We start from the raw sequence: 27766 nt of genomic DNA on the forward strand, positions 1-27766 counted from the left end.
GCTCTAAAGGTGCTGTGTGGCTGATTTTAGGTATTTGTCCTAGTGCAGTGCTGCTCACAGTGGCAATCCCTGACAAGATAGGCTTGCGTCAGAATTTAAATCCAATTAAAATTTAAATTTTTTAAATCAAAAAAACCTTGCCATGGGGGAAACAGACAGCTGAATTAAACAGTGTACTTACTAGTGAAGTAGTTAGTTAATATTCTGGTTCAAACTCCTTATCTTTCAGACCACTCAGTAGGTTTGGGGGCACACGAAGAAGAGTTTCTTGGGTATGTAGGAAGGGGATTGCTGGCTCATAGGGTGTGTGCGACTTCACCTTTAGCAGGTAATGTCCATTGTTTTTCAGAGTTGTCCCAATTTATATTTCCACTAGCACTGTATATTCCTGTCGTTCCACATCCTGACCAGTGCTGATCTTTCATCTCTTTTGTGTTTACTCTGTTTTATGGAAATGGAAGAAATTTGAGTTTTGCCCTTTTTAATTATGAAAGTAAATATCACCATGTTTTTTTTTTTTTTGTTTTTTTTTTAATGATATAAGATGACTTCTTCCTCTGACTTTTCAGACTTTAACCCATTCGTGCATTTCTTGGGTGTCCAAAACTGTATGCATGTACAAGCATACCTGTATTCACCTGCCTACCTATCTGGATACACTTCTTTTTACATAATTTGTATGATACAGCAAATACATTGTTCTGCTATTTGCTCTTTGCACTTAATGTATATTGGACAACTTTCCACTTGAATACATATGTATACATTTAAGTAATTTTTTTAAAAATCACTGCATTTATATTACTCCATTCTAGGTCAGTCTGAACCATGATTTGTTTAACTGGTCTGGAGAGGCCTTCTTCAGCCGAACTTGTTAGTGATTTTTAGAATGATGTGGCTGATACGGGGAACATAAATTGGTGTAATCTTTCTTGAGAGCAATTTGACAGTTTGTGTCAGAAACTTTAATTACTTTTTGACCTAGCAATTCCATAATTCCATAAATTTCTCAATTTACCATAAGAAAACAAAGAAGAAGAAAATCCAGGTGAAGTAGGAGATGGTGATTCCTTAGGTGTCGTTCTTAGGAGTCCCCCCTCGAAGCTGCATCGTGCCCTTATGTGGGACTGAGGGCTGCAGTCAGAGGACCGCGACAAATCAAATCTCTAAGTTAGGTCTTAGAAGAAAGAAAGGCTGCTTATTTTCCTTGGGACTATTTCCTACCCTTGAGATGGTCACATATATTCATATATTAGAAACTGTAATGTGCTCACATAAAACCTGTCATCTCAAGTGTTTATAAGCTCCAATTAATAGTCTTTTAAAAAACTGTTCAAAACATGCATGTTGGAATGTAAAAGCTCAGAATAATAACCCGTCTTGCAAGAGACATATTAGAGCTTTTAGAATCGGCTCGTGTCTTTTTACTCCTAATGTGTATAGTATTGTTTGTGTGGATTTGTAAGTAATTGTCTATCTCCCACCCTCCCCTCTGTTCAGGGGAATCTTTGTAAATTTATGGGGACTTGGGGAAAAAAACAAACCATCCTTTCTTAAGTTGTAGTATACAACTTCCATTGTTTAGATGAAGTCTCAGGCTGTTTAGCCTCCTTGTTGTGGAGATATGGCAAATCAGGTATCGTCTTCTGTGGTGATTAACAGTTCTGAAACAGGAAAATAAAAAAAGCTTTGGAAATCTTATGTAGCATTTTCTGCAATAAAAATGGAAGGAAAGGAGCTTGTGCTTTATTTCACTTGGATCTTACAAGAGGGTGAGAGAAAAAATAGAAAATAATTATGTTTGAGGCCAAACCACTAACAATTTGGAAGAAAGTTTTGTTTAGCAAATGAGGATAAACAAAGTAAATGAATAGGGATAAAAGTAGAAAATAAAGATAAGCAAAATAAAACAAAATAAAAATCTTCTCTAATCCCACCACAAGATAAAATGCTAACGTTTTGCTATGTACTCATCATCCAAGGTTTAAAATCTTTTTTATTGATTTATAGATACTGCTTTTTAATGTGCTTTCTAAGAAATATTTAAGTTTAAATCCATATAGAACACACGAATACAATCAACTTAGGGATTGTGAACATTTTCTAATGTTAAAATATATGCCTCTGTATCAGTGCTTTTCAGAGTGTGGTCCACAGATGGTTGATGTGTATACTTTCTTACTAGCCTGTAATGACATAGGTATGGAAACTGAGAATGTTTAGAAACTTATAGTGATTTGGACATAGTAATTTTGTAATATATCTGTAAAATGTAATGAAAAATTTGAGCTTATGTATTTTTTATTTCACTTCTCTCATAATTCATTTTTATAGTATTTTATTAAAAGTAGTGCCCCATGGTACATTGGAATTTAAGAAAAAAGAAAAACTGGTTCTTTGCCGTAGATAATTTGAGAAGTATTGAACTATATAATTTCTAATAGTGGCAGAGAATCCTGTTATTATATGGGTGGGCTATAATTTATTTCACCAGCTCCCTTTTGTGGGAATTTTGGGTTTCTAAGTAGGATGTTCCCCTACTTAGGACAGTTTGACTTTCTGATAGTGCAAAAGTGATATGCAGTAAAACCATACTTGGGATTTTAAATCTGGATTTTTAAGAAAAGTTTATTTATTTTGAGAGTGAGAGCACACGCACACATACGGGCAGGGGAAGGGCAGAGAGAAGGAGACAGAGAATCCCAAGTGGGCTCCGTGCTGTCAGCCTATAGCCCAATGTGGGGCTCACACTCATGAACCTGTGATATCATGACCTGAGCTGAAATCAAGAGTCAGATGCTTAACCGACTGAGCCACTTGATAGGATACCCTTATGACCATTCCGTTCTGCTTTCCACTTTTAGTATTGTATTCAACATATCACATGAGATACTCAACATTTTCTTATAAAATAGGCTTTGTGTGAGATGATTTTGCCCAACTGTGGCTACCGTTAAGTGTTCTGAGCACACTTAAGGTAGTAAGCTAAGCTATGACGTTCGATAGGGTAGGTGTATTAAATGCATTTTCGACTTAGGATATTTTCAACTTAAAATGGATTTGTCAGGATGTAACCCCATTGCAAGTGAAGGAAGATCTGTAATTATCTTTGTGTGTGCAAAGATATGCATGCATGTCTTTTAGATGCATCTGGGGAAGAATGCAGAAGCCTTGAAGTTTCTTGTCTGCATTTTGTCCACCCCAGGTTTCAGCAGTGCCACAGAGCTCTGGCAGTCACGGGCCCGCCATCGCAGCGGTTCACAGCAGCCATCATCACCCAACAGCTGTGCAGCCCCACGGAGGCCAGGTGGTCCAGAGTCATGCTCATCCAGCCCCACCAGTTGCACCAGTGCAGGGACAGCAGCAGTTTCAGAGGCTTAAGGTGATATTCAGCTCCTCTTCTTCCATTAAAAAGTTTTCTCTCTCAGCAGGAAGCTTTGGCCTCAGCCTGTTAGTAGTGGCATTATAACTTTTGATGTGCTAGATGAGGGATTGAATCACAAGAAGTTTTACTTTGTTTTTGTTTTGAAACCTACTTAGATTTCCCTTCTTAGGGATCAGTGCCTGATCCAGAGAATACATTGAAGAAATGTTTTTGGAATGTATGAATGCATAGTACTCAGATGTCTCCAGGACTGAGGGACTGTTTTCATACAAAATAAACAGAGTCCGTTTTATAGATGCCTCCTTTTGAACTCTTAGTTCTTTGCATGGCATAAGGTTTTAGTGAGCATACACATGGTTGGCTGCCTACTGTACAGTATCTGGGTCCAGTATTATCTTACGATTTAATCTTTTTATCCCGGTTTATAAATAGCCGAATGGGCTGTCATCTTCAAGTCCATCCTTAGTAAAACACATGCTCCTTTTTTGGGAACCTTTATAAAGATTGGGGAAGACTAGAATTGTGAATGAAATGTCAGTGTTTTCATCTGTTCTGCTGAGTATGTGCTGTAGATTTCCAGTGCTTTTGAAATTCATGAGGCATCTGTGGAGAAGTGAAGCTTGTGTTCCCTGCTAACCCTCTCTCTCTGCTTCTGAGTGTTGCTTTTGAAAGTATGTGATTTTTGCAGCAAATTTTCCAGATTTCATCTTTTCTAACTTTACCTTTATATAAAATTTAAAATCAAGTGCAGGAAATACAGAATTAAAGAAATACAAAGATAAGGTGTTGGGTCTTTATGTGGTCATATCAGCATAATTAAATAGATCCCAGGTAAGAATGAACAGTATACCCTTGAAGAACACATCCTTGTGTAACAAACATTTCAGCCTTCTGTTTTCCTTGATACTCAGTCTAGGTCTCCCTGATCCTTACCCTCATTGGTTTGGGTTCTCAGGAACTTGCCTCATATTGGCCTCAGGAAATTATATGCTCCATAAATATAAAGCATACCAAAGCTAAGCTGTATAGAGGGATTTTGTAAAATTTACTTTGTAGTAGCTTAAGTAATTAAGAGTTGACTATACTTAAGCACAGTCTTTAAAGAGAGTACAGGTTATTTGGGCCAATATTTTAACTGCTTGTAGAATGATGGCTGTGTACCAAACTGTATTATTGCTGTGAACTTAGCATTTCAAAGTCCTGAAAATATTTTTTTAAAGTGGGTTTGGTATGATTTAATTCCTTATTAATACTATATTCAGCAGTTAATACCCTAATGTTGCAAAAGAGCTTTTAAACTGGCTATGAAACTAACAAAAATAGGTATTTGTATAGCCTTTTTCAGCCAATCCTCTCAAAGCACAGCCCCTGTTTTTCTTGCCTCCCTCACTCGGGTATAAGTATATAGATTGTGCTTGACAGTTTTGTCAAGAAAGCAAGAAAGGGCTTTGGAGTTGGGGTTATAGATAGAGGGAGTCATGGGCAGACGAGAAGCAGGTCTTCATGTTCTGTTCTTTCTCTTCTTGCCCTTGGGTATGATTCCTGAGCGCAATAACTTGTTGAATTTCCCTCCTGATGAGGAGAGGTAAAATGCTTTCTTGTGCCTCCATGTAGCCTCATTCAGTATTCTGACACTGCCTGCCGCTTTTGGATCAGTCTTAAAATGCTTTACAAGCATTTGAATCAACTTGAATAAACCGTTTATATTCTATAATAAGGAAGTGTTCCGTGAAAATACTTAGGTTATTTCAAGCGCCAGCATTGTCTATACTTTCTTGTCTTTGGCAGATTGATGACAAAGAGGATTTGAATAACTTGAGGCATGTTCGGTGTGATTTAGCTACTTGTTGAATGTTAGCAGTGTAGCTATTTGGCACACCTTTAGCCAAGTTCTCTTTACAGTTGTCTGTGTTGGTCTCCCCCAAGATTGTGAACTTCCAGAGCGTAGGGACCTCAATGATAAATGCCTGTGGAAGTGAGCCAAGAAAATGCATCAGCAGCCTAGAAGCCTCCCCAAGTGGTTCCCTGAATCTGTAGCTTCTGAAGGGCTAGCTCCAAGTTGTTTTCTTCTGAGTTGTGGTTCCCAGAGCCACATACAATCTTTTATAGAGTTGAACTATACTTTCAGGTAATGAGACAGTTTCCCCACTATTCTTAACATGCAGATAGTTCATTTATTACGTGATTGTCATGCTCGTTATTTTTTTGTTTTTGTTTTTAAATGTTCATTTATTTATTTTGAGAGAGCCTATGCAAGTGGCAGAGGGGCAGAGAGAGGGAGGGAGAGAGACTCAAGCAGGCTCTGCACTGTCAGCAAAGAGCCTGGTGCGCAGGATTCAATCTCACGAACCATGAGATCATGACCCGAGCCGAAATCAAGAGATGGACGTTTAACTGACTGAGCCACCCAGGCACCTTGTCCTGCTGGATGTTTTACAGCATAGAATTCTAACTAATTTCAACGGCAGTTTGCTGTGACCAGTCCTTTTTCTCCCCAGACATACACACATGACATTTCTTTCATTTCTTTCATTCAGGCTTTTGCAGTTTTTCTCTCTATATATTAATTGTTATTCTGCGGTAGGATGCTTGTTTATTTTCTTTATTCAAAATTTTGTGTTTCTTTTTTATTTTTTGAGAGAGAGTGTGAGTAGGAGAGCCGCAGAGGGAGAGGGAGAGAGAATCTTAAGCAGCCTCCACGCTGTCAGCACAAAGCCCAGTGCAGGGCTCAATCTCATGGTCATGAGATCGTGACCTGAGCCTAAATCAAGAATGGGGCGCTTAAAAACAAAAAAAGAATGGGGCGCTTAATGGACTGAGCCACCCAGGTGCCCTGTTCATGTTATTTTTGGTAATTTCTCCTTTGTCATGCGTTGTAAGTGCTCTAATGCTCTTCGTAAATATCTTCCAAAGTCTTTGTTTCTTCTGCAAACTTGAGGAGTTTTATGTTGATCAGCTTGGTCCTTAATGAAACATTTCAATATGGAAAGTTCTGAATATGAATGAAATAGTCCATTGAATTTCAACAGAAATTGTTGTGTTATTTCTAAGGTACAGAAAAACCAGCCATGAAATGAGTGGGTATTGACAAAGTATACAAATTGTGCTCTGGCCACACCTAAATACTTTGATTAATCATGACATAAAGGTTCCCATAATTGAGCTTCCCATAATGGAAGTTTGGGCAACTCTTGAAATACCATTTAGTGGTTTATTTGAACATAAATGTTCTATTTTATGATCTGTCACAAGAGTAAGGCTTATCAAATCATGTTTATTTCTGAAACTTCCCCAAACTTGATATTTTGTATAATTTAAAATCATCCCCGAGTATATATAGGTATCCCCGAGTATACCACCCAGTAGGTAGACAACCCTTGGATATCTCCTGAGTAACTAAAAATTAAGTTGTCCTGAAACAGTCTCCTAACTTTCTAGACCTTCAGTCTTTTTTCCTCTTTGTGAATGTCAGATAATTTATAATTTAGTGAGTGTTCCCTCTCCCTTATCTCCCATATCCAGTCAGTTCCCAAATCCTGTCATTTCTACCTCCTAAAAAGCTTTGAGTCTTTCCCGTTATCTCTATCCCTTTGGTCAGTGCTATAATTCAAGCCACTGTCATTCACACAACTGGTTGTATTCCCTCCTTTCAATATAACCTTCCTTTACCCCAACTTAGTGTCAACACTGCGGCCAAATTGAGCACACTAAAATGCAGATGTTAAAATTTCAACTGCTTTCCAGTAAGATTTACAAGGCTTTCTGGGATCTAGGTCCTGCTTCCTCTCTCGTCCCCTCTCTTGCCACTCTTGCTGCCACCATTCCTCTTCTTTAGCACAGATCCTTCAGCTGCACTAAAGTGTCTTCAGTTTTCAGTGTACCAGATGATGTCCTGTCTGGGACTTTGCTCAGGCCGCTTCTCGGACTTTCTTTGTAGGTCTTCACTGTCTTCACTTTTGCTACTTGGACTCATTCTTAGGACTCCATTTAGATACCACTTCCTGGGGCAGCCTTCCCTTAGGTTCCTGTGAGTTTTTCTTAATGCAGAGGTGCCCTCTGGGCATTCGGTGATCACCTGCCTACCCGGGTGTGTTAGGATTCCCAACTAGATGGGCATGAACTTCTGTAGAGCAGGGACTTGTGGCCTGTTTGTCATTGACTCATTAGTATCTCATGTTGGGCCTGGTGTGGTATGTTTTAGCTTAGTAGATATTTGTGAAATGGATAAACGAATGAATAAGAATAATATCAATGTGATGATTTTTTACTAATCATCCTCCCCAGAATTATTTAATGCAAGGCTACAGATTTTATGAGTTGACTTTTATTTTAAGCTCGGGTTTTATTATTGGCATCCATGCTAATTTTTAATACTTTTCATGTATCTTTACTATATATTTTTATTTCACTTACTGCGTTCATTTTATTTAGGCATAAATCATTTTTTTTTTTTTTTAAATTCTTGGCTTATTTTCTTTTTATAACCTTGAGATTTATCCCTGCCTCAGGTGGAGGATGCGCTGTCCTATCTTGACCAGGTGAAGCTGCAGTTTGGTAGTCAGCCTCAGGTCTACAATGATTTCCTTGACATCATGAAGGAATTTAAATCTCAGAGGTAAAAGATATATGTGGTTGTATCCAAACTTTGCGCTTGAAATGTTTATTTTAGAGGGAGGATATGGCTTATTCTCATATGCTGAAAGATAAAGGATGCCTCCTTTTGGGGGGCTTTCATTTGTAGGGTCATGCTTTTATTTTATGTATTGCTTTATTGATGAAAATGATGGGCCCTGGACCTTTGCAGTGTCCCTGTTGGTAAATTTTTCATAACTAAAATTTTTCTTAGTACTTCATTTCAATCCAGGGAAGTGGACTGTTAATGATTAGGCTACCAGCTCTTTGCGTTGTTTTAGGATACACTAATATTCTGGCATGGTTCACTGTTAGAGTAACTCACAAAAAATGTAGACACATAATGATTGATACTGGTGTGTCAGAGGGTGGATCTTGCATAGGAATTGTAGCCTTAGATTTACTATTGAATATCTGCTTGATGGGACCATTATCGTGAACGTATATTCTGTTCAAAATTGTGACCAAGTCTCAATGAATATGAGGCTACAATGGCCTTGGAATTTCAGAGTTCTTTGTTTTTTGTTGATTTTGTAATATGCAGGTTGAATTTTACCTGTTTTCCTGTTCATAGAACCTAGTGGAATGTGAATTTTTTTTCTTGCTATGGTGTTGGTCAAGCTTGCCACTTTAATTTTTGTTTTTTTGTTTTTTTTCATGTGTGTATATATTTTTTTGTTGTTTTGTTTTTAATCAGCATTGACACACCAGGAGTGATTAGTCGTGTGTCCCAGCTGTTCAAAGGCCACCCAGACCTGATTATGGGCTTCAATACCTTCTTGCCCCCTGGCTACAAGATTGAGGTGCAAACCAATGACATGGTGAACGTGACAACTCCTGGCCAGGTTCATCAGATCCCCACCCATGGCATCCAGCCCCAGCCTCAACCACCACCCCAGCATCCTTCCCAGCCTTCAGCCCAGTCAGCCCCAGCTCCTGCCCAGCCAGCTCCTCAGCCCCCACCTGCCAAAGTCAGCAAGGTGAGCACTTGGGAACTTTACCTTATGTAAAATGCATCCCTAGAAAGCCCCCTCTTTGGACGTTGACCCTTTATTTAAGACTCAGACATCAGTTGCAGTGATTTCATTACAGAAGATGCTGTAGTCACATCCCTATAAGATGGTTCACATTTACCTTCCACACATTTTGATAATCTGTTTAAATCAACACATCAGCAACCTACAAGGGCTCTTTTTGTCCCACGTAGTGAACCCATGAGCATCCCAACAGATAGCAACTTGATTTGTACAGTAGTACTTTGACAGCACAGGCAGAAATGGTCAGCCCATGATCAGATTATGCAACTGTCCTTATGGTCATCATTTCTAAAAGTCACTCCATTTATCAGGTAAGATCATGACAGGCTAAGCAGAAGACCTATTGATGGTGGTGATGATGGTGGGGTCTGTTCATGGTCTGGATCTATACTGTCTGATTAGTAGCCACTAGTCACATATGACTGTGTTTACATTTAAACTAATTAAAATTTAAAATAAATTCAGTTTCTCAGTTGTACTAGCTACATTTCAAGTGCTCAGTAGCCTCGTGGCTTAGTGGCTTTTGTACTGGACAGTGCAAATAATGTTTCCATCATCTCAGTTCTACTGGACAGAGGTGGTTTGGAAGGATTTTATGTAGAGTTTCTGCAGCAGTTGTCTTTTGACATTAAAGATTTATGGAGAATGAGTTTGGATTTTTTTTTTTCCCTATTCTGTTTGTACCTGTTGAGTGAGCTTAAACATTGCATTAGAAAAAATTCTCCCTTGTAATGGAAATGTAGCCATTTTTAAGGTTGCATTTAGAAAATTTGAGACTGAAGTATCTGTATTAGAATGTGTGAACTCTCTACACTCCCCACTCCTGCCCAGTGTGATTTGAGTTGGGCTAAATGGCCTGGCCAGAGTGAATAAAGGACATGTTGATTAGACACTTTGTTTCTCTTTAGTTTGACCTTTCTTTCCTATGTCAGACCAACTGTGTTCCTGAGGAGAATAATGACTCTCTTCTTTTTAGCCTTCCCAACTACAAGCACATACTCCAGCCAGTCAGCAGACTCCCCCTCTCCCACCATATGCATCCCCGCGTTCTCCACCTGTCCAGCCTCACACACCAGTGACAATCTCGTTGGGAACGGCCCCATCGTTGCAGAACAATCAGCCTGTGGAGTTTAATCATGCCATCAACTATGTTAACAAGATCAAGAACAGGTTCCAGGGCCAACCAGACATCTACAAAGCGTTCCTGGAGATTTTGCACACATATCAGGTATGAGCGTTGCTCTCTCAGCCTGTCTTAGTCAGGTCACATGCTGAGAAGAACTTGAGTAACCATTATTATGTCCCCTGATTTTTACTGGAAGTTAACAGGTTAGAAACCATGATGTGTATTTACAAAGTCAACTTGATTTGCCTGACATTAATTGCCAGCTAGGCAGGATTTTTAAGTTACTGCTCTGTGAAGTGGATGCTTATTATCTGGGCAGTTAGGGGATGTTCATACAGTATAGTTCATGTGCAGTACAGGAAGGAGACATTTCTCAAAGATTCTGTGTTTTATTGGTTGTAGTGGTCCCCTGAGCATTCACATATACTGTCCTAGTTTTGTTTTTTTAAGTTTGTTTATTTTTAATATTTTTTATTTATTTTTGAGAGTCAGAGAGAGACAGCGTGAGCAGGGGAGGGTCAGAGAGAGAGGGAGATACAGAATCTGAAGACAGACTCCAGGCTCTGAGCTCGCTGTTAGCACAGAGCCCGACGTGGGGCTTGAACCCACAAACCGTGAGATCGTGACCTGAGCCGAAGTCGGATGTTTAACTGACTGAGCCACCCAGGAGCCCCCTAAGTTTGTTTATTTATTTAAATAATCTCTACACTCAGCGTGGGGCTCAAAGTCATGATCCCAAGATCAAGAGTCGGAGGCTTTTTGGATCTAGCCAGCCAGGTACCCATCCTAGATTTTGTTGTTGTTGTTTCTAAGTCTGTTTATTTGCTTTGAGATAGATGGAGGTGGGGAGGGCAGAGAGAGGGAGAGAGAGAGAATCCCAAGTGGGCTCCCCACTGTCAGCACAGAGCTCGATGCAGGGCTCAAACTTAAGAACCTTGAGATCAGACCTGAGCTGAAATCAAGTCGGACACTTAACTGACTAAGCTACCCAGGCACCCCGCCCCGTCGTACTTTTAAAAAAAATTGTCATCCACCATCTTCTACTCATTTCTTAAAAGCTTGCAGTTAAAACAGGTGCTGAGAACATAGATTTTTTTTTTCCTTACAGCCCAAGTAGATAGATAACCTACAGAGCTCCTGTCAGACATCACAGAAAGTATGCAAAAGGGAGTCATTCAAAACAGTGGCCCTCTCATATGGTATCTTCCCATTTGCAATTTCCTATCAGAAAGAGCAGCGAAATGCCAAGGAAGCTGGAGGAAACTACACCCCAGCATTGACCGAGCAGGAGGTGTATGCCCAGGTGGCTCGTCTTTTTAAAAATCAGGAAGATCTGTTGTCAGAGTTTGGACAGTTCCTACCAGACGCCAACAGCTCTGTGGTAAGTTTTATTTAGAAAGAACTGTAGTTTTAGGATTATCATCTTAAAGAAGTTAGGAAGCTGGAAACAGGAGGGGACTTTTTCTAAATGATATACTTGCTTTGGTAAGAGAATTAATCTCTTTCATCTGTCTTAATTAGCTTTTAAGCAAAACCACAGCTGAGAAGGTTGATTCTGTGAGAAATGACCATGGAGGCACCGTGAAAAAGCCCCAGCTGAACAACAAGCCACAGAGGCCCAACCAGAACGGCTGCCAGATCCGCAGGCACTCTGGGACGGGAACCACCCCTCCGGTGAAGGTGAGAAAGGGTGGCGCCTGCGCGTTGTGACTCCTGGGAGCAGTTTTAGCGAATAAGTATTCTTGGGTCGTTCGTGTGTTCTTACCCTAAGCGCGTTCAAAGTCGGATCCTGGAAACTCAGGTGAGTTGGTGTATGTCACAGAAACGCGACGCAAAGCTGCTTATCTGGCTGTGCAAAAGAATGTTGCACAGATTACTGTACTTTTTGAGTTTTTAGTATTTTCTCTGTATTTTCTCTCTTCTTCGCTGTTCGCCCTCATGTCTCTCTTTGTTTGCTGCCAGAGGTTTCTGAGACTTACTGATTTCTCCCTTCTTCTCATTTGATCTTCAGCCTGCCTTGTACTGAGAAGGATGGTTATTAAGCTTATCATTGTTTCATGACTTAAGCCAGTGATCTCTAAGTCCTCCTGTGAGTAGAGTGTCTGTACTATGTGAGATCTCTTTGCTCGAGAGGCCCAGCCTGCCCAGGATTCTTTGTTGGGTTGCCAGATCTCATCTGTATCATCCTAACCTCCAAGGCAGGACCTTTGGGCTGTAGCAGAGGGAGAGCTTAAACTTCTGTAGTGACCCGTCACACAATGCTTCTGGTTACAGTAAACACTGATGGTCTGCCTGCAGACAGCTAAGCCTGCTCCCTTCCTCTCGGATGTAGTGCGGCTGTGCTAAGGGGAGAGCTAGGTAGATGTGCTGGATGTCACTTCAGTGATTTCTAAAGCAGTATGTAATGTGGAAGAGATGGCCTTGTCTACAGAATCTTAAGAAGAAAAAGCTAGTGGAATTTTGAACAGGAGGAAGTGACTGGTGAATAAGCAGATGACTACAAAGACTGACACGTTAGGTATTGCTCACACTTTTAAAGGACTGTTTTTTAGTGCTTGTAATGGCTTTTCCTTTGGAAAGCAAGTTGAATGTAGTAACAGTTTACATTAACTTGAGGAAAGAGTATTGGTTATATAGGTAACAAGAATTAAGTCGGCAGTTAAGCCCCACTCTTGCATTGGTCTCCTCCCACACTCGATTACCCTCAGGTGGAAATGCTAGAAAGGGGGCTATTTTCTCCCTAGGCAGTGTCAGGAGCAGAGGCTTTGGCCCTCCAGAGAGTGTACTCTGTGGTGGTCAAGGTAAATGTGCCTCTTCTCCCAGTTTGTACATTTCTCCACAGGGAGTTGACAGACGGCTTTTTAAAAGTGAATTCTTGCTCGACAGTTATGTCATGGCCTGTTCATAGCTTTCGAAGAAGCAGTGTTAAATTGGTCCAAATGGGTATTGCTGACAAGATGGTCATCCCTTCTCTTAGGAAAATAAACTGTGCTTTTTTCATGAGTTTTTAAACTGAACTATAATTAAAGGCTAAAGATTGATTTCTATCCCGTTCTGGCAGTGTGCTCTAACTCTGCCTCCACAGCTAGGGAGAGGAGGTCGTGGCACTAGATTTCAGATAAAGTTAGTTTTGGCTAATGGAAAGAGTCAGGATATGCTGTTACCACAGTAATGCTGAGACCATTTGTAGAGAGATTGTTTGGGAGGTAGTGAACCTCTGAACCTCTGGGGGGAGAAAACCTGACAAACTGAGATAGAGAAGATAGGTGGAAATCTCTCAGGACATAAAGTGAGGGAGTGATTTGAATTCTCTCCTTTGTTGCAAATTATTAATTAACAGTGGTCAGTGATGGACCCATTGAACACACATGAAGATCAGACTCCAAGAACTCTGCTCCTTGAATCTTACATGTTTGTCTTTTTTCTTTTTTTGCAGAAGAAACCTAAACTGCTCAACCTAAAGGATTCTTCTCTGGCAGACGCCAGTAAGCATGGTGTAGGAACCGAGTCACTATTTTTTGATAAGGTGATTGTTGGATTAGATTTAATACCGGTTATTAATGCCACAAGCAAATTACCCTGTCCCCGAAAAGAATTTGTTTGAGAGGTGTCAAGCTGATGAAGACGTTCTGCTTATTAACATAGTTTCTATGCTGTAGGTCCTTTCGGACTAGTGGAACCATTAGCACAGCTAGACAAATAGTAGCATTGATTGTGTTCCTTTTGTGAAGTAGTTTACAGCACTTTCTGTGGTGGAAGATGCTTTTGAAAAATACATGAGGTTGGGGCGCCTGGGTGGCTTAGTCGGTTAAGCGTCCGACTTTCACTTGGGTCATGATCTCGCGGTTCGTGGGTTCGAGCCCCACGTCGGGTTCTGTGCTGACTGCCAGCTCAGAGCCTGGAGCCAATTTCAGAGTCTGTATCTCCCTCTCTCTCTGACCCTCCCCTGCTCACGCTCTCTCTCTCTCTCCTAGAAATAAATAAAAAATATTTAAAAAAAAAAAAAAAAAAAAGAAAGAAAGAAAAATACATGAGGTTACTCATGGGGCACCTGTGCGGCAGAGTTGGTTAAGTGTCCAGCTTCAGCTCATGGTTCCTGAGTTCGAGCCTTCGAGCCTCACATCAGGCTGTCTGCTGTCAGCACAGAGGCTGCTGCGGATCCTCTGTCCCCCTCTCTCTCTGCTTCTCCCCTGCTAGTGCATGCACTCTGTCTCTCTCAAAAGTAAATAAGCATTAAAAAAAAAAAAAAAAAAAGAAAGATGCATGATGTTACTCTTGAAAGATGTTTGGAGCTCCCTGTTCTAGACTTCCAGGTCTCTACCAGTTGTTGAGGATTTAAGATGACTTATAACCTAATTGCTTGTGGTACTTATTTGCAGTATCAGATACAGGGTTTGTGGGAATTCTGATTTGTTTTCAAGGTTCCCCACGTGATCCTGATAAACTGCCAGAGTTGTGCTTACTGGTGTAAACAGTGTTGTGTGGTGTGTTAGTTTCACTCTCCTCCTGTGTAATGACTTCCTCCTTGGAGTCAGCTTGATGATTAGCAGGCTGCATTTATCAGAGCAGTTGGCAACTGTCAGATTTCTCCCTGGCAAAAACCAGCCTGGGTTGATCTGGTACAGATTTACCCTGTCTTGCACTTTTGGGTTTTTGCAAAAGGGCTGGTGTTTTAGCATCCCCATGATTGGTGCCTCTTGATCTTTCTAGCCTGCTGTGCCTGTGTGAGCTGTCCTATCTAACAGCTGAGTCCCTAGCTCTGACTTGAACCATTTCTGAGGGCTTCCTGGACACTTGGTACTTCTAAGGGAAATTTGGAAGTCCGGGTCACAACCAGCAAATGACAATGAAAGAGTAGAGGGTGGGATGTGAGTAAGTTAATTTTTTAATGAGTAATGACATTTTTTTGTTGTTTTTTTGGAACACTTATTTCTTAGAGATATATACTGGTGTACAGTTGACCCTTGATCAATGTGGGTTGAAAATCTGAGTATAACTTGTGACTCCCCCAAAACTTGCTGTTGACCAGCAATATAAATATATGCTTACCGATAATATAAATCATGAATTAATACATACTTTGTGTGCTATAAGTATGATGTATAATAAACTAGAGAAAGAACTATTAAAATCATAAGGAAGGGAAAATACATTTACAGTACTTTCTATATCCAAATCTGAGTATAAATGGACCAGCGCAGTTCAAACCCATGTTGTTCAAGGGTTAGCTGTATAGATGAAATGTTTGAAATTTGCTTAAAAATTTTTTTATGTTCATTTTTGAGAGGAAGAGAGAGAGGACACAAGCTGGGAAGGGGCAGAGAGAGAGACAGACAGAATCCAATTCAGGCTCTAGGCTCTGAGCTGTCAGCACAGAGCCTGGTGGGACTCGAACTCACAAACCATGAGATCATGACCTGAGCTGAAGTTGGACACTTAACCAACTGAGCCACCCAGGCACCCCTGAAATTTGCTTTAAAATTTAGTGGTGGGGGAAATAGTTATAAATGAAATAGGATTTGTTTTATATTGATATCATTGAGGCTTGGTAGGGTACATGGAGTTCATTAGACTATTCTACTTTTGTGCATGTTTAAAGGCTAATAAAAAGATTAAAGTAAGTGAATATGGTGTATAGTACAAGAAATACAGTTCTCTTTCATCTTTGGCTTTGAAGATGCATATTCCATATAGTGTCTACTGACAGATCGTTATAAAAGTATACAGGAACCTGGAGAAGAGGTTGTTGCTAAACTGCTTGGGTTTGCTGAGGATCTGTTTGCAGTCCTCACTAAAGGATCACAATGCTAAATACTCACTTTTGAAATTGAAACTCCAAACTGCTCATCCAGCCAGGCTGGTTTTACTCTGTGTGTACATTGAACATTTTTAGGTTTTCGGATGTTAAAGTGTTCAGTATGGTAAGTGGAGGAAGGGAAAGGATCAGGTCAGAGGACAGGAGTGTCTTATTTAGAAAGTCATTATTCAAGATTACCAGAGTTTAAAAACAGTGTTGACAAAAATTCTTGCCATAACCATCTTTTAGGAGAAGCAACAAAAACATGGGTAACTCTGATATGGTTGGAGAATCAAGCATGTAAGTGGGTAAATGTACTGTTTACTCTAGGATCTCGTTAAAAATTTTTTTATTATGGAAAATTTTAAACATAATTTGAATTAAGGAGATGAGTAAAATGACTCCTTGTGTACCCATCCCAGCTTCAGCAGCTCCCACCACCCAGCCAGTGTACTTGTTTCATATGTGCTCTAACCCACCCTGGGTTATTTGGAGACAAATCCCATATATTATATTACTTCATACATAAGTATTTCACCAAGTTTCCTTTTTTTAAAATATTTATTTGAGAGAGAAAGAGCGTGCGAACAGGGGAGGGGCATGGGGGGGGGGGAGAGAGAGAGAGAGAGAGAGGGAGAGAGAGAGAGAGAGAGAGAGAATCTCAAGCTGCCTCTGCGCTATCGATCCCATGACCCTGGTATCATGACCTAAGCCAAGATCAAGAGTCAAGTGTGCAACCACCGGAGTCACCCAGGTGCCCCCCAATTTCCCCAGTCTTTTAAAAGCAATTCAGGATCTCTTGATTTAACTGTTTCTCTTCTGGTTGTCTCCATAAGGTCCGAAAGGCTCTGCGGAGTGCAGAGGCCTATGAAAATTTCCTGCGCTGTCTTGTTATCTTTAACCAGGAGGTGATCTCTCGGGCTGAGCTTGTGCAGTTAGTCTCTCCTTTCCTGGGGTAAGTGGAGAGAGGGGCTTAGCCCTGATGTGTGGTGTGGAGGTGAGGGTATGTTGTAGGCAAAAGTAGATCATGATTGGGTCCGTTGACTCATAAAATGTCAGAGTCACAAGAGTCCTTTGGGAATTCTTCTAGTTTAACTCTAGAGATGGAAAAATAGAACGTCAGCCAAGACTAGGGGTCTCTTGATCTCTTGACCAGTGTTGGATGTTTGTAGAGACCAGTCTCTTCCAGGGTTCTAGAATCTTGACTGTATTTGACAACCTAAGAATTATGCGAACATTAAAGTGGTCTTCTTGATTAGAAGAACAGCTGGTTATTGCTTAATTTCAGTGCAGCTCCTCCATCAGCACCCTGACTAGTCTTGGAGCACTCTATAAGAAAAGGGGAAGCCAGATGCTCAGAAGCAGTGCTTCTTAGGCAGGAAATAATAATTGTCATTGGAATTTGTCCCTGGTAGCAGAGTTCTGATTCAGCACCAAATAGCCATACCTCAGGATAACTGCATCATGCTTCTAATTGCTCACCAGTTTTTGGTTTTGATTCTTCAGGAAATTCCCTGAATTGTTTAATTGGTTTAAAAACTTTCTGGGCTATAAGGAGTCTGTCCATCTGGAAACCTTTCCAAAGGAACGAGCCACAGAGGGCATTGCCATGGAGATAGATTATGCCTCTTGTAAACGGCTGGGCTCCAGCTATCGGGCCCTTCCAAAGAGTTACCAGCAGCCCAAGTGTACAGGACGGACTCCTCTCTGTAAAGAGGTAAGGTTTTCCCTGGAAAGGATCAGTCCTGACACCTCAGCTTCCTTCAGGGGGAGTGGTACCAGGGAGCAGGAATTTATATCATTGAGGAAATCAAGGCCCTTCTCTTTTTTCAGAAGAAACTGTTTTATATTTATATCCAGAGTTTCCATCTTGTGCAAACTTACTAAACATGAAAGTTGCAATGTTAATGGTTTCTTCCATCCCCTAGAGTTGTCTTATTGAGAATGCTTCATCACCAGAAAGCTTTTACACTTTGCCTTCAATTTTTTTTTTGTTCTACTCGAAGGTTTTAAATGATACGTGGGTTTCCTTCCCTTCCTGGTCTGAAGACTCCACCTTTGTTAGTTCCAAGAAAACCCAGTATGAAGAACATATCTATCGTTGTGAAGATGAACGCTTTGAGGTATAAGCTCTTTTATCACTTGGAGGTTGGGGAAATGGGAGGTTCTGAATGCTAAGCTATCTTAAATATCTGTCTGTGAGGCTTAGCCTTTAAGACGAAAGAGCCCGAGGCTTGTATTCTTCAGTTGTAAATGCTTATTGTCGTATTTACCATGCTTTACAAGTTCGTCAGATATATTAATAATGTTTTATGGCGATTGTGACCTATCTAGGCCACTTTAACCTTTTTGACTAAAGTTATCCATTGATGGCTGTGTAATACTCCCTTGAGTTTTTAACGGCCTTTTGAAAGTTACTGTGTTTTACAGTGTATCTAAAATAGTATCTTTTAAGGCTGTCTGGGCTATCCTAAAGAGGTTTAATTATTTATTTTGAAGTGTGTATTGTTATTCTTAGCAGGTATATCAATATGGTTATTAGCAAAGCAGCTCTCCTGTGAGAGCTGGAATTCTTCTCTCCTATCTATATCTGATTGATTTGGCTCCTTGTGAAAGAAGCAAAATTAGAGCTTCATTTTCAAGTAGTTGGGAAGGGAAGAGCCGGAGTGAACAAGTGAGCTGGTAGAGCCTCTGTACCAGCAGTGAGAGTACTGAGAGTGTTAAAATGTCTAGTTCACTGATCTCATCAATAAAAAAGGGAATGTTCAGTGTCCTTAAAGAGGTAAAATGATGTGTATCCTAGGTAATGCATTTATTATGTAAAAGTGACTGGCCCTGCTTATTCATATAGATAGGAGATATCTTGCTCTTTTTTAAAATCCATGTGATTTTGCTCTGCCAGCCATCCCTCTTCACACTTGATTCCGCTGTTTCTGGCATGTTTTGAATGAAGAGCCACATGTTGCTTAACCACTGGCAGGTGACTGGCCCTAGTGTTCATGAGGAGTTTCAGCCATTTGCGTAAAGTGAAATCATGACAGATGCTAACATCCATGGAAAGTTTTATCAGGCTGAAGAAAGCATTTCTCTGTTACCTGTGTTGAGTAAGGGTACATGATGAATTAGAAAGCAGAGATTGGCATCCTTTTCTGAGTGTTCCTATTCTCAAATGGTATGCCTGCAAAAGGCAACATCTGCATTTCCCATTGTGATTATAGGCATGATGATGAAGGCATAATGATGCAGGATTGGGTAGGATAGGCTCATTTGAAGGAGCATTCCTTTATACCTCAGGATACATTAGTAATCCTGTGTAGATAACCCCCACATTTCAGTGGCTTGAAAAAACAGCTTTATTTCTTGATCATGCTATATTGCGTTAATGTTCAGTAAGGGATCCTGCTCATCAGAATTACTCTGGGGAACGAGGCTGACCAAGTGCCACCATCTTGAATATTGCCAATCACTAGAGGGAAAAGAGCTCAGAAGGGACTCGCACTCTTAAATGCTCTAGCCTAGAAGTAATGAACACTTCTTCAACTTACCTGCCCACACTCATTTGCCAAAACTAGTTAGATGGCCCTATCTTATCACAAGGGAGCTGGGAGGTTCAGTTCATCATTTGTCCATAATCAGAAGAGGGACCAGAAATTTTGTACAAAATTACTCCCACAGTCCCCAAACTAGAAAATTTAGGGAATACTTCTGTAGACATTTGGTCATAGGGCCCTGAGACTGCTTGTTTACTTCATTTTCTGTTTCTCATTTAGAGAATCTTTAGTTAAGCCTAGAAAAAAGTTAGCTCAGAGGTTACCTGTCCTATCCTTACCCAGGTCTGGCTAGGCCCTTGCCACAAAGTGAGTTCCAGGAATTCCATTAGAATTTAGAGGTTACCCATAGATACAATATTGAAGCCTCCCCCCCTTTTTTAATTTTTATTTAATATTTATTTTTGAGAGATAGCACAAGCGGGGCAGGGCAGAGAGAGAGGGAGTCACAGAATCCGAAGAAAGTTCCAGGGTTTTAGCATAGGGCCAGATGCAGGGCTGAAACCCACAAACCATGAGACCTGAGCTGTAGTTGGGTGCTTAACCCGACTGAGCCACCCAGGCACCACCCCCACCCCTTTTTTAAATGTTTATTTATCTTTAAGAGAGAGAGAGACAGAGCATAAGGACAGAGAGGGAAACACAGAATCCGAAGCAGGTTCTAGGCTCCGAGCTGTTTGCACAGAGCCTGATGCGGGGCTCAAACTCACAACCGCGAGATCATGACCTAAAGTTAGATCATGAGCTAAAGTTGGATGCTCAACCTATTGAGCCATGCAGGTGCCCCAGCATTAAAGTCCTTAAGGAATGATAGTTACTGCTCTTACTGGACATAGAACAAGGCTCTTAAATATTTAAATATTTCATGTTACCCTGAAAACCCTTACACCTAAGACTGATTTATCATCTTGAATGCTCTTCTGGGGATTGTTGTATTTTGTTTGTTTTGTTTTGTTTTGTTTTATCATTTGTAACCGATCTTAGAAATCCAGGAAAGTTCAGGGGGAAGGAAATGTCAGTAAGGTTGCCCCCTGTGAGGTTCGTCTGGTCTGGAGTCAGTAGCCCTAAGCAAAGCGCACTGATGGTGTTAGAAGGAACAACTACCACTTATCTATCATTTGTTGGATGTTACGTGCCAGACTGTGCACTAAACCCTTAATGTGGATTGTTTAATATAGAAAACAACCTTATGAGAGTTGGTGGTGGTGTCCCTGCCTTATTGGTAAGGAAATAGAATTTTGTGTGGTTGCGATGGCAGAACTTAGGATTCACATCCAAGGAGCTTGACTCCTGACTTCATACTCCTGACCACTGTTCTGTTCTGGGTCCTGAGCACACTTTGTCTTTTGCTTAGCTTGATGTAGTTTTAGAGACCAATCTGGCAACAATCCGGGTTCTGGAAGCAATTCAGAAGAAGCTTTCTCGCTTGTCTGCCGAGGAACAAGCCAAATTTCGCTTGGACAACACCCTTGGGGGCACATCGGAAGTTATTCATCGAAAAGCACTCCAGAGGATATATGCTGATAAAGCAGCTGACATCATTGACGGTCTGCGGAAGAACCCCTCCATTGCTGTCCCAATTGTCCTTAAAAGGTAACTGGCTGGATGTGCCCTTCATGCTTTAGTGTGCTTCGTGACCGATTCAGTGTCCCATTAAATAAGGCCCTCGTTTTCGACCTGGGTGTTAGCCCGTGAGACCTCCATTTGTCCCCAACCCTGGCTGTTTGAAATCAGGTACCGCGTGGCATAGTGTTGCTCTTGTGTGACCGGCAGTGGAGAACAGACCTTGAAACTCTATGGTGGAATGCTCTGTGTTTAAGGGCATACTTTAAAATATAGAAAAGAACAAAGAAAACCACCACCCACATTCCTGCCACTCAGTACTAACCATTTGTTAACGTCTTTGTTTTTTAATAAGGAAAATCACTCTTTCTCTTTGTAAAATTGATATTTTATTTAAAGACTTACTAGCTCACCACTTTTACCAAGAATGTCTTACTTTTTTCTCCCGATGAGCCTTCAGCCAAAGGTGTAGAGGGGTGTTGTACTCACCTAGACCAGGTACCAAGGAGGAGGCCAGGGCTAGGGCTGAGCCCCGGACTCCTTCAAGTCCATGACACTCTGGACCACAGTGTGAACCCCAGCTGGCCAGCTGGGTCCTCTCTCATTATCACCTGCACCGGTGGGAAGGGATTCTTGTCTGCCGCCCAGGTTGCAAATGCCCGCATTTCATTGTGCCTCCCCAGCCCTCCCCTCAGGAGCCACCATGGGTGTTCCTCTTCTTGCCCCTAGCGTCGAGCTTTGGGCTTTGAGCTGTAAGACATTCTTCAGCTCTAGTGCCAGTTTTGATTTTCTTCTCCTCTCCTCTGGAGTGCTCAGATCGGTTATTGCCATCAGAAATTCCCAGACCGAGCACAGAGGAGCCTTACAGTGCAAGTGCAAGTTCTGAGCTCTGCACTTCTGCATTTACGTTAGCATAGTGAATGTTTGTCAGAGTCCTGCAGCTTATTTTAGCTGGCCAAGGAAGAGCACTCCCCTTTCTAGGGTACTCATTCTATGGGATGCTGTTGACAAATAACCATTCTAGGTAAGATTTTTGACTTCGGGACAAACTACTTCAAAATAAGTCCTGGATGAGTAATTTCCTTGTGTAGCAGTTGGAGTCTGGTCTGAATAACAATGTAACAATTTGAATAACAATACCCCGAGTTACCAATAATTATGACAGACCTATTTTGTCTTCTGACTTTTGAAATAAAGTAAGCCTGGCATATATCTCTCCTTTAAACCCTTAAAGAGTAGGCCTTGTTGTCCCTCTTCTACCAGTAAGGAAACAGCCTAGTATAGCAGAGCCAGGATTCAAGGCCAAAGAGTTTAACTTTCTCCCTTATAATTCCCACATACAAATTCCCCTGTCTGGTTGTTTCTACTCCCTCCACCCCCACCCCAGGTTGAAGATGAAAGAGGAAGAATGGCGGGAAGCCCAGAGAGGCTTTAACAAGGTGTGGAGAGAGCAGAATGAGAAATACTACCTGAAGTCTCTGGACCACCAAGGCATCAACTTTAAACAGAATGACACCAAGGTCCTGAGGTCTAAGAGTTTACTCAACGAGATTGAGAGTATCTATGATGAGGTGAGCTGGAAGTTTCTATGTCTGTGAGAGGGCCCGAATCTTTATGTTCCTCTTGGCTTTGATTCCTGGAAGTTATACGTTGTCATATGAAAGTGAGACCCTGCAAGACATGATGATTCTTGCTTCGCAACTGTCACAAACTTCTTTACTGCTGATTCTGCCATTTAATTCATTCATGCATTCATTTTTGAGAGTGAATATGAGAGGGGAGGGACAGAGGGAGAAGAAGAGAATCTTTTTTTTTTTTTTATTAAAATATATTTTTTTAATGTTTTATTTATTTCTAGGAGAGAGAGAGAGACAGCGTGAGGAGGGGAGGGTCAGAGAGAGAGGGAGTCACAGACTGAAACAGGCTCCAGGCTCTGAGCTGGCAGTCAGCACAGAGCCCGACGCGGGGCTCGAACCCACGAACCGCGAGATCATGACCTAAGCGAAAGTCGGATGCTTAACCGACTAAGCCACGCAGGCGCCCCAGAAGAGAGAGAATCTTATACGCAGGCTCCATGCCCAGTGGAGCCCAGTGCCGGGCTTAGTCTCACAACTGTTGAGGTCATGACCTGAGCCGAAATCAAGAGCAAGATGCTTAGCTGACTGAGCCACCCCGGGGCCCCCTGATTCTGTCATTTCAAATCGAAGCCTCACCTTTATGACTAAGTGGCTTTACTGGTTTCCCAGTTTACCATCCTGACTTCAGTCTATGCCTGCCACCTCCCTCTTCCACTTGTCTTCCTGTCTGTCTCCCTCAAAATGGTACTTTGTCTTCATTCACGTAATCCCTCTCAACTTTCCACAACTGAAACACTGAGCCTTAATCCCGAGACACTTTGTAATCTGTGTTTACTCAGCATACTCATCAGGAGTGTATGTAGTACTAGGAGCCAGGATACAGAGATGATTAAGAAATTAATCCTGCTTTCTTGGAGCTTACAGTCATGGGGGATGGATAGAAACATAAATATAGTGTGATTGAACATTCCTAAAAATTGTGTGATCTTCAGTTTTAGAAAGTTTTAGGGTTGCCTGGGTGGCTCAGTCGGTTGAGCTTCCGACTTCGGCTCAGGTCATGATCTCACAGTTTGTGGGTTCAAGCCCCGCATCGGGCTCTGTGCTGACAGCTAGCTCAGAGCCTGGAACCTGCTTCAGATTCTGTGTCTCCCTCTCTCTCTGACCCTCCCCTGCTCACGCTGTCTCTCTGTCTCAGAAATAAGTAAAACATTTTTTAAAAATTTTTAAAAATAAATAAAAAATGTTTTATTATGAAAATGTTGAACATACATGAAAAGGGAAAGAGTGGTCCAATGAGCTCTGAAATAAGCATCCCTCTTTTGTAAGTTTTATTCCATCTGTCACCTTGCACACTCCTACCCCAGATTGTAGACCTCAGGTCCTAGGCCTCGTGTTGTATCCTCCATAGCTTTAAACACTAATACAGAATTTTTTAATTTAATTTTTTAATTTTTTATCATTTTTTTTAATGTTTTATTTACTTCTGAGAGAGAGAGAGAGACAGCATGAATGGGAGGGTCAGAGAGAGAGGGAGACACAGAATTCGAAACAGCTCCAGGCTCCGAGCTAGCTGTCAGCACAGAACCTGACATGGGGCTCAAACCCACGAACCGTGGGGTCATGACTGGAGCTGAAGTCAGGTGCTTAACTGACTGAGCCACCCAGGCGCCCCACTAATAACAGAATTTTAAAAGATGGTCCCAGTTTTGTCCCATTGTCCCCAGTAAGTCTTCACGGTTTAGAAGATACCAGTATCTTGATGTCAGACCACATCTGTCACATTATCTTTCTGTTTCTGGAAGTGTCCAGTTGGAAACTAATAGCCACTGTGGTTGATAACGTTGGCACAGTCTCATAGGTCTGTTGATTGTAGACATGTCGCGTAATGCTTTGCATCTCTCTACTGTCAGAGGCAGGAGCAGGCTACCGAAGAAAATGCTGGTGTACCTGTTGGCCCACACCTCTCGCTTGCCTATGAAGACAAACAGATCCTGGAAGATGCCGCTGCTTTGATTATCCACCACGTGAAGAGGCAGACAGGCATTCAGAAGGAGGACAAGTATAAAATCAAGCAAATCATGCATCATTTCATTCCAGATCTGCTTTTTGCTCAGAGAGGTGATCTCTCAGATGTGGAGGAAGAGGAAGAAGAAGAGATGGATGTAGATGAAGCCACAGGGGCAGCTAAGAAGCACAATGGTGTTGGGGGCAGTCCCCCTAAGTCCAAGCTACTGTTTAGTAACACAGCAGCTCAGAAGTTAAGAGGGATGGATGAAGTGTACAACCTCTTCTATGTTAACAACAACTGGTATATCTTCATGCGACTGCACCAGATCCTCTGCTTGCGGCTGCTGCGGATTTGTTCCCAAGCTGAAAGGCAAATTGAAGAAGAAAACCGGGAGAGAGAGTGGGAACGGGAAGTGCTAGGCATAAAGCGAGACAAGAGTGACAGCCCTGCCATCCAGTTGCGTCTCAAAGAACCTAGTGAGTGCTTGGACTGTTGGTTTCTGGATGGTGGAAGGGGTTGGGGGCCCTCAGAGCCAAATTAGATTTGGGACTGCTTTCTTTTATACGTACAGCACAGGCAGACAGACCTCAGAGCCTGACCAGGGTTCAGATCCGAGCTCTTCGGTCTTGTGACCTTACTTCGCCTCCCCAGACTTGTTTACCTGTAAAATGGAGGTGCTCCTTAATACCTTGGGGAGTTGTTGGGAGAATTGGGGAGAGTATGCAAAGCACCTTCCGCAGTGCTTGGATCATGGACGTTCTAGTGGCTGCTACTGTGGACACCTGGGCAGGGGGTGTCAGTGGCCATCAGCTTCCCCAATGGCAGATCTCTTGTGTGTGGCAGAATATTTTATTTGTTTTTTTTTTTTTTTAATTTTTATTTATTTCTAGGAGAGAGAGAGAGAGAGCGTGAGCAGGGGAGGGTCAGAGAGAGAGGGAGTCACAGACTGAAACAGGCTCCAGGCTCTGAGCTGGCAGTCAGCACAGAGCCCAATGCGGGGCTCGAACCCACGAACCGCGAGATCATGACCTAAGCGAAAGTCGGACGCTTAACCAGCTAAGCCACCCAGGCGCCCCTGTGGCAGAATATTTTAAAGGGCAGGGTGGAACTAAAGCGTCAGAGTCGGTTTAGCTTTGTGACGGAATGTAAATCCCTAGTTGTGCGTGCTTGAGCCAGATGAGAATTTTCTCAGAGAATGTTTGGGCAAGACTTCTCTTTAGCCAGTGGGGTTCATGGCTCATCCCTAATGCATAGAAACAGTTTATGGAAAGGAGATTGAAAGTCAAGAGGTGGTGTGAGGCAGCAGATCAGGAAGAACAGGAGAGTGGTTAGAGAACACAGGAAAAGGAAATAAAGGTGGGCTAAGGAAGCCGCCATGTGCTTTATGGAATTCTCCGTTGCCTGCTCCTAGAGGATTGCCCTGTTCATAATTAGGTTCTCGAGCTGTAGGCCAAAAACTTTCGTGGAGCTTTTCTTCTGTGTCGTTGATGAAGGAGCCAGTCTGTGAAATGAATTATCTTTAAGACTTTCTTTAATGTTTATTTTTGAGAGACAGAAGAATGTACAAGTGGGGGAGAGGCAGTGAGAGAGGGGGACAGAGGATCCAAAGTGGGCTCTGTGCTGACAGCAGAGAGCCCAGTGTGGGGCTCGAATTCATGAACCATGAGATTGTGACCTGAGCCAAAGTCCAACACTTAACCAACTGAGCCACACTGGCACCCCTTTCTCTGTCCTTTTTTTTTTTTTTTTTTTTAAGATTTTTTTTGTTTTTAATGGAGTGAATAATCTTAAAAAAATTTTAAGCTGTTGCTAATGTAAATAGCTCATGTGTGGCCCTAACTTTCTATCTGTTGAATCACTAATAGAAGTCATTGATTTTAGGGGCGCCTGGGTGGCTTAGTCGGTTAAGTGTCCGACTTTCGCTTAGGTCATGGTCTCGCGGTTCATGGGTTCGAGCCCCGTGTCGGGCTCTGTGCTGACTGCCAGATCAGAGCCTGGAGCTTGTTTCAGTCTGTGACTCCCTCTCTCTCTGACCCTCCCCTGCTCACGCTGTCTCTCTCTCTCCTAGAAATAAATAAAACATAAGAAAAAAAAATTAAAAAAAAAGAAGTCATTGATTTTAAAAAAGCCTTTGTCTGGATGAATCCTAGCTTGAGAGAGATCACTTTTGGTCCTCAGTGTGATGAATTCCATCTGTTTGGGTAGAAATGAGAGAGCAAATGGCCTAAACCTGGCTTGACCACTGACTTAACCTGGTTTGAAGCTTAACATTGTGTCTTGAGTGGTAAAGCCGGGCCTTGCACTGATCATAGCTCGTGGGCACAAGTCTGGCTGGTGCTGCTAGCTTTATTCTGGCATGGAAGCACCTGTACCCGGGCCTGTGCTGTGGGTCAGAGCAAGGTGATATTCTGTGATGAAAGTCTAGCTAGTTGCTTCAACAGTTAATTGTTCTGTCTTGCATGTCTTCAGTGAGCCATCGCACTTCAGATAAACAAGGATTTAGCTTTTGCTCTGCGCCTGTTTTCTCTGTATAAACTTTACAAATGGGTAACCAGATGTCGGTGACAAAGAGTTCTTGTGAATTTTTTTTTCATTTTAGTAAACTTTTTGTTGAAGTGCAACATACGTACAGGAAAATCTACAAATCCGAATCAGATGGCTCAGTGAATTTTTACAAAGTGAACACACGTGCGTAATCAGCACCTGGCTCAGGAAACCATAGCCGAAACCCCAGAGGCCCCCTCGTGCCACTGTCTTGCTTGCTGGCCCTGGAGATAGGTAGACGGGTCTTCTGCAAGCTAAAGGCCGAGGATGTTCATGCTTGCTTTTGCACTCTGCTAGTTGCCAAGTGTCTCTGTGACAACTGATAAGATTCCAGCTGCTGGTTGAAGTGATTCATGTGCAGCAAGTACAGATCATTTAATGCAATTTGTGAAGTACAATGTTGGGAATCCATTTTTAAACAAAAGGACTTTGACAAATGTAGATTACTTCATTATTCATAGGGGATTTAATTTGCACTCCTATTTCTCTGTTCCTGAGAGGTTTCCCAGGGCTCGAGTGTGGTGCTGTCTGCCTCTTCTCATCTGCACT

General features: G+C 41.9%; 1 protein-coding gene across 4 annotated transcripts in view; it reads left to right on the top strand.

The window, feature by feature from the left end:
* Nucleotides 1-27766, top strand: part of SIN3A (SIN3 transcription regulator family member A) — a 71479-nt gene that overhangs the window by 20463 nt on the left and 23250 nt on the right. For all 4 annotated transcript variants that reach the window (XM_039238205.1, XM_039238203.1, XM_039238206.1 and 1 more), the window contains exons 3-15: nt 3206-3382; nt 7894-8000; nt 8715-8997; nt 10031-10282; nt 11409-11561; nt 11702-11860; nt 13617-13706; nt 16814-16932; nt 17484-17694; nt 17984-18100; nt 20880-21118; nt 22476-22659; nt 24576-25149. In XM_039238205.1, coding sequence (XP_039094136.1) covers nt 3206-3382; nt 7894-8000; nt 8715-8997; nt 10031-10282; nt 11409-11561; nt 11702-11860; nt 13617-13706; nt 16814-16932; nt 17484-17694; nt 17984-18100; nt 20880-21118; nt 22476-22659; nt 24576-25149 — 2665 coding nt within the window. The remainder of the gene's footprint in view (nt 1-3205; nt 3383-7893; nt 8001-8714; nt 8998-10030; nt 10283-11408; nt 11562-11701; nt 11861-13616; nt 13707-16813; nt 16933-17483; nt 17695-17983; nt 18101-20879; nt 21119-22475; nt 22660-24575; nt 25150-27766) is intronic.

The sequence above is a fragment of the Hyaena hyaena genome, unplaced genomic scaffold, assembly GCF_003009895.1.
Source record: "Hyaena hyaena isolate Hyena2069 unplaced genomic scaffold, ASM300989v1 scaffold_137, whole genome shotgun sequence".
Lineage (NCBI taxonomy): Eukaryota > Metazoa > Chordata > Mammalia > Carnivora > Hyaenidae > Hyaena > Hyaena hyaena.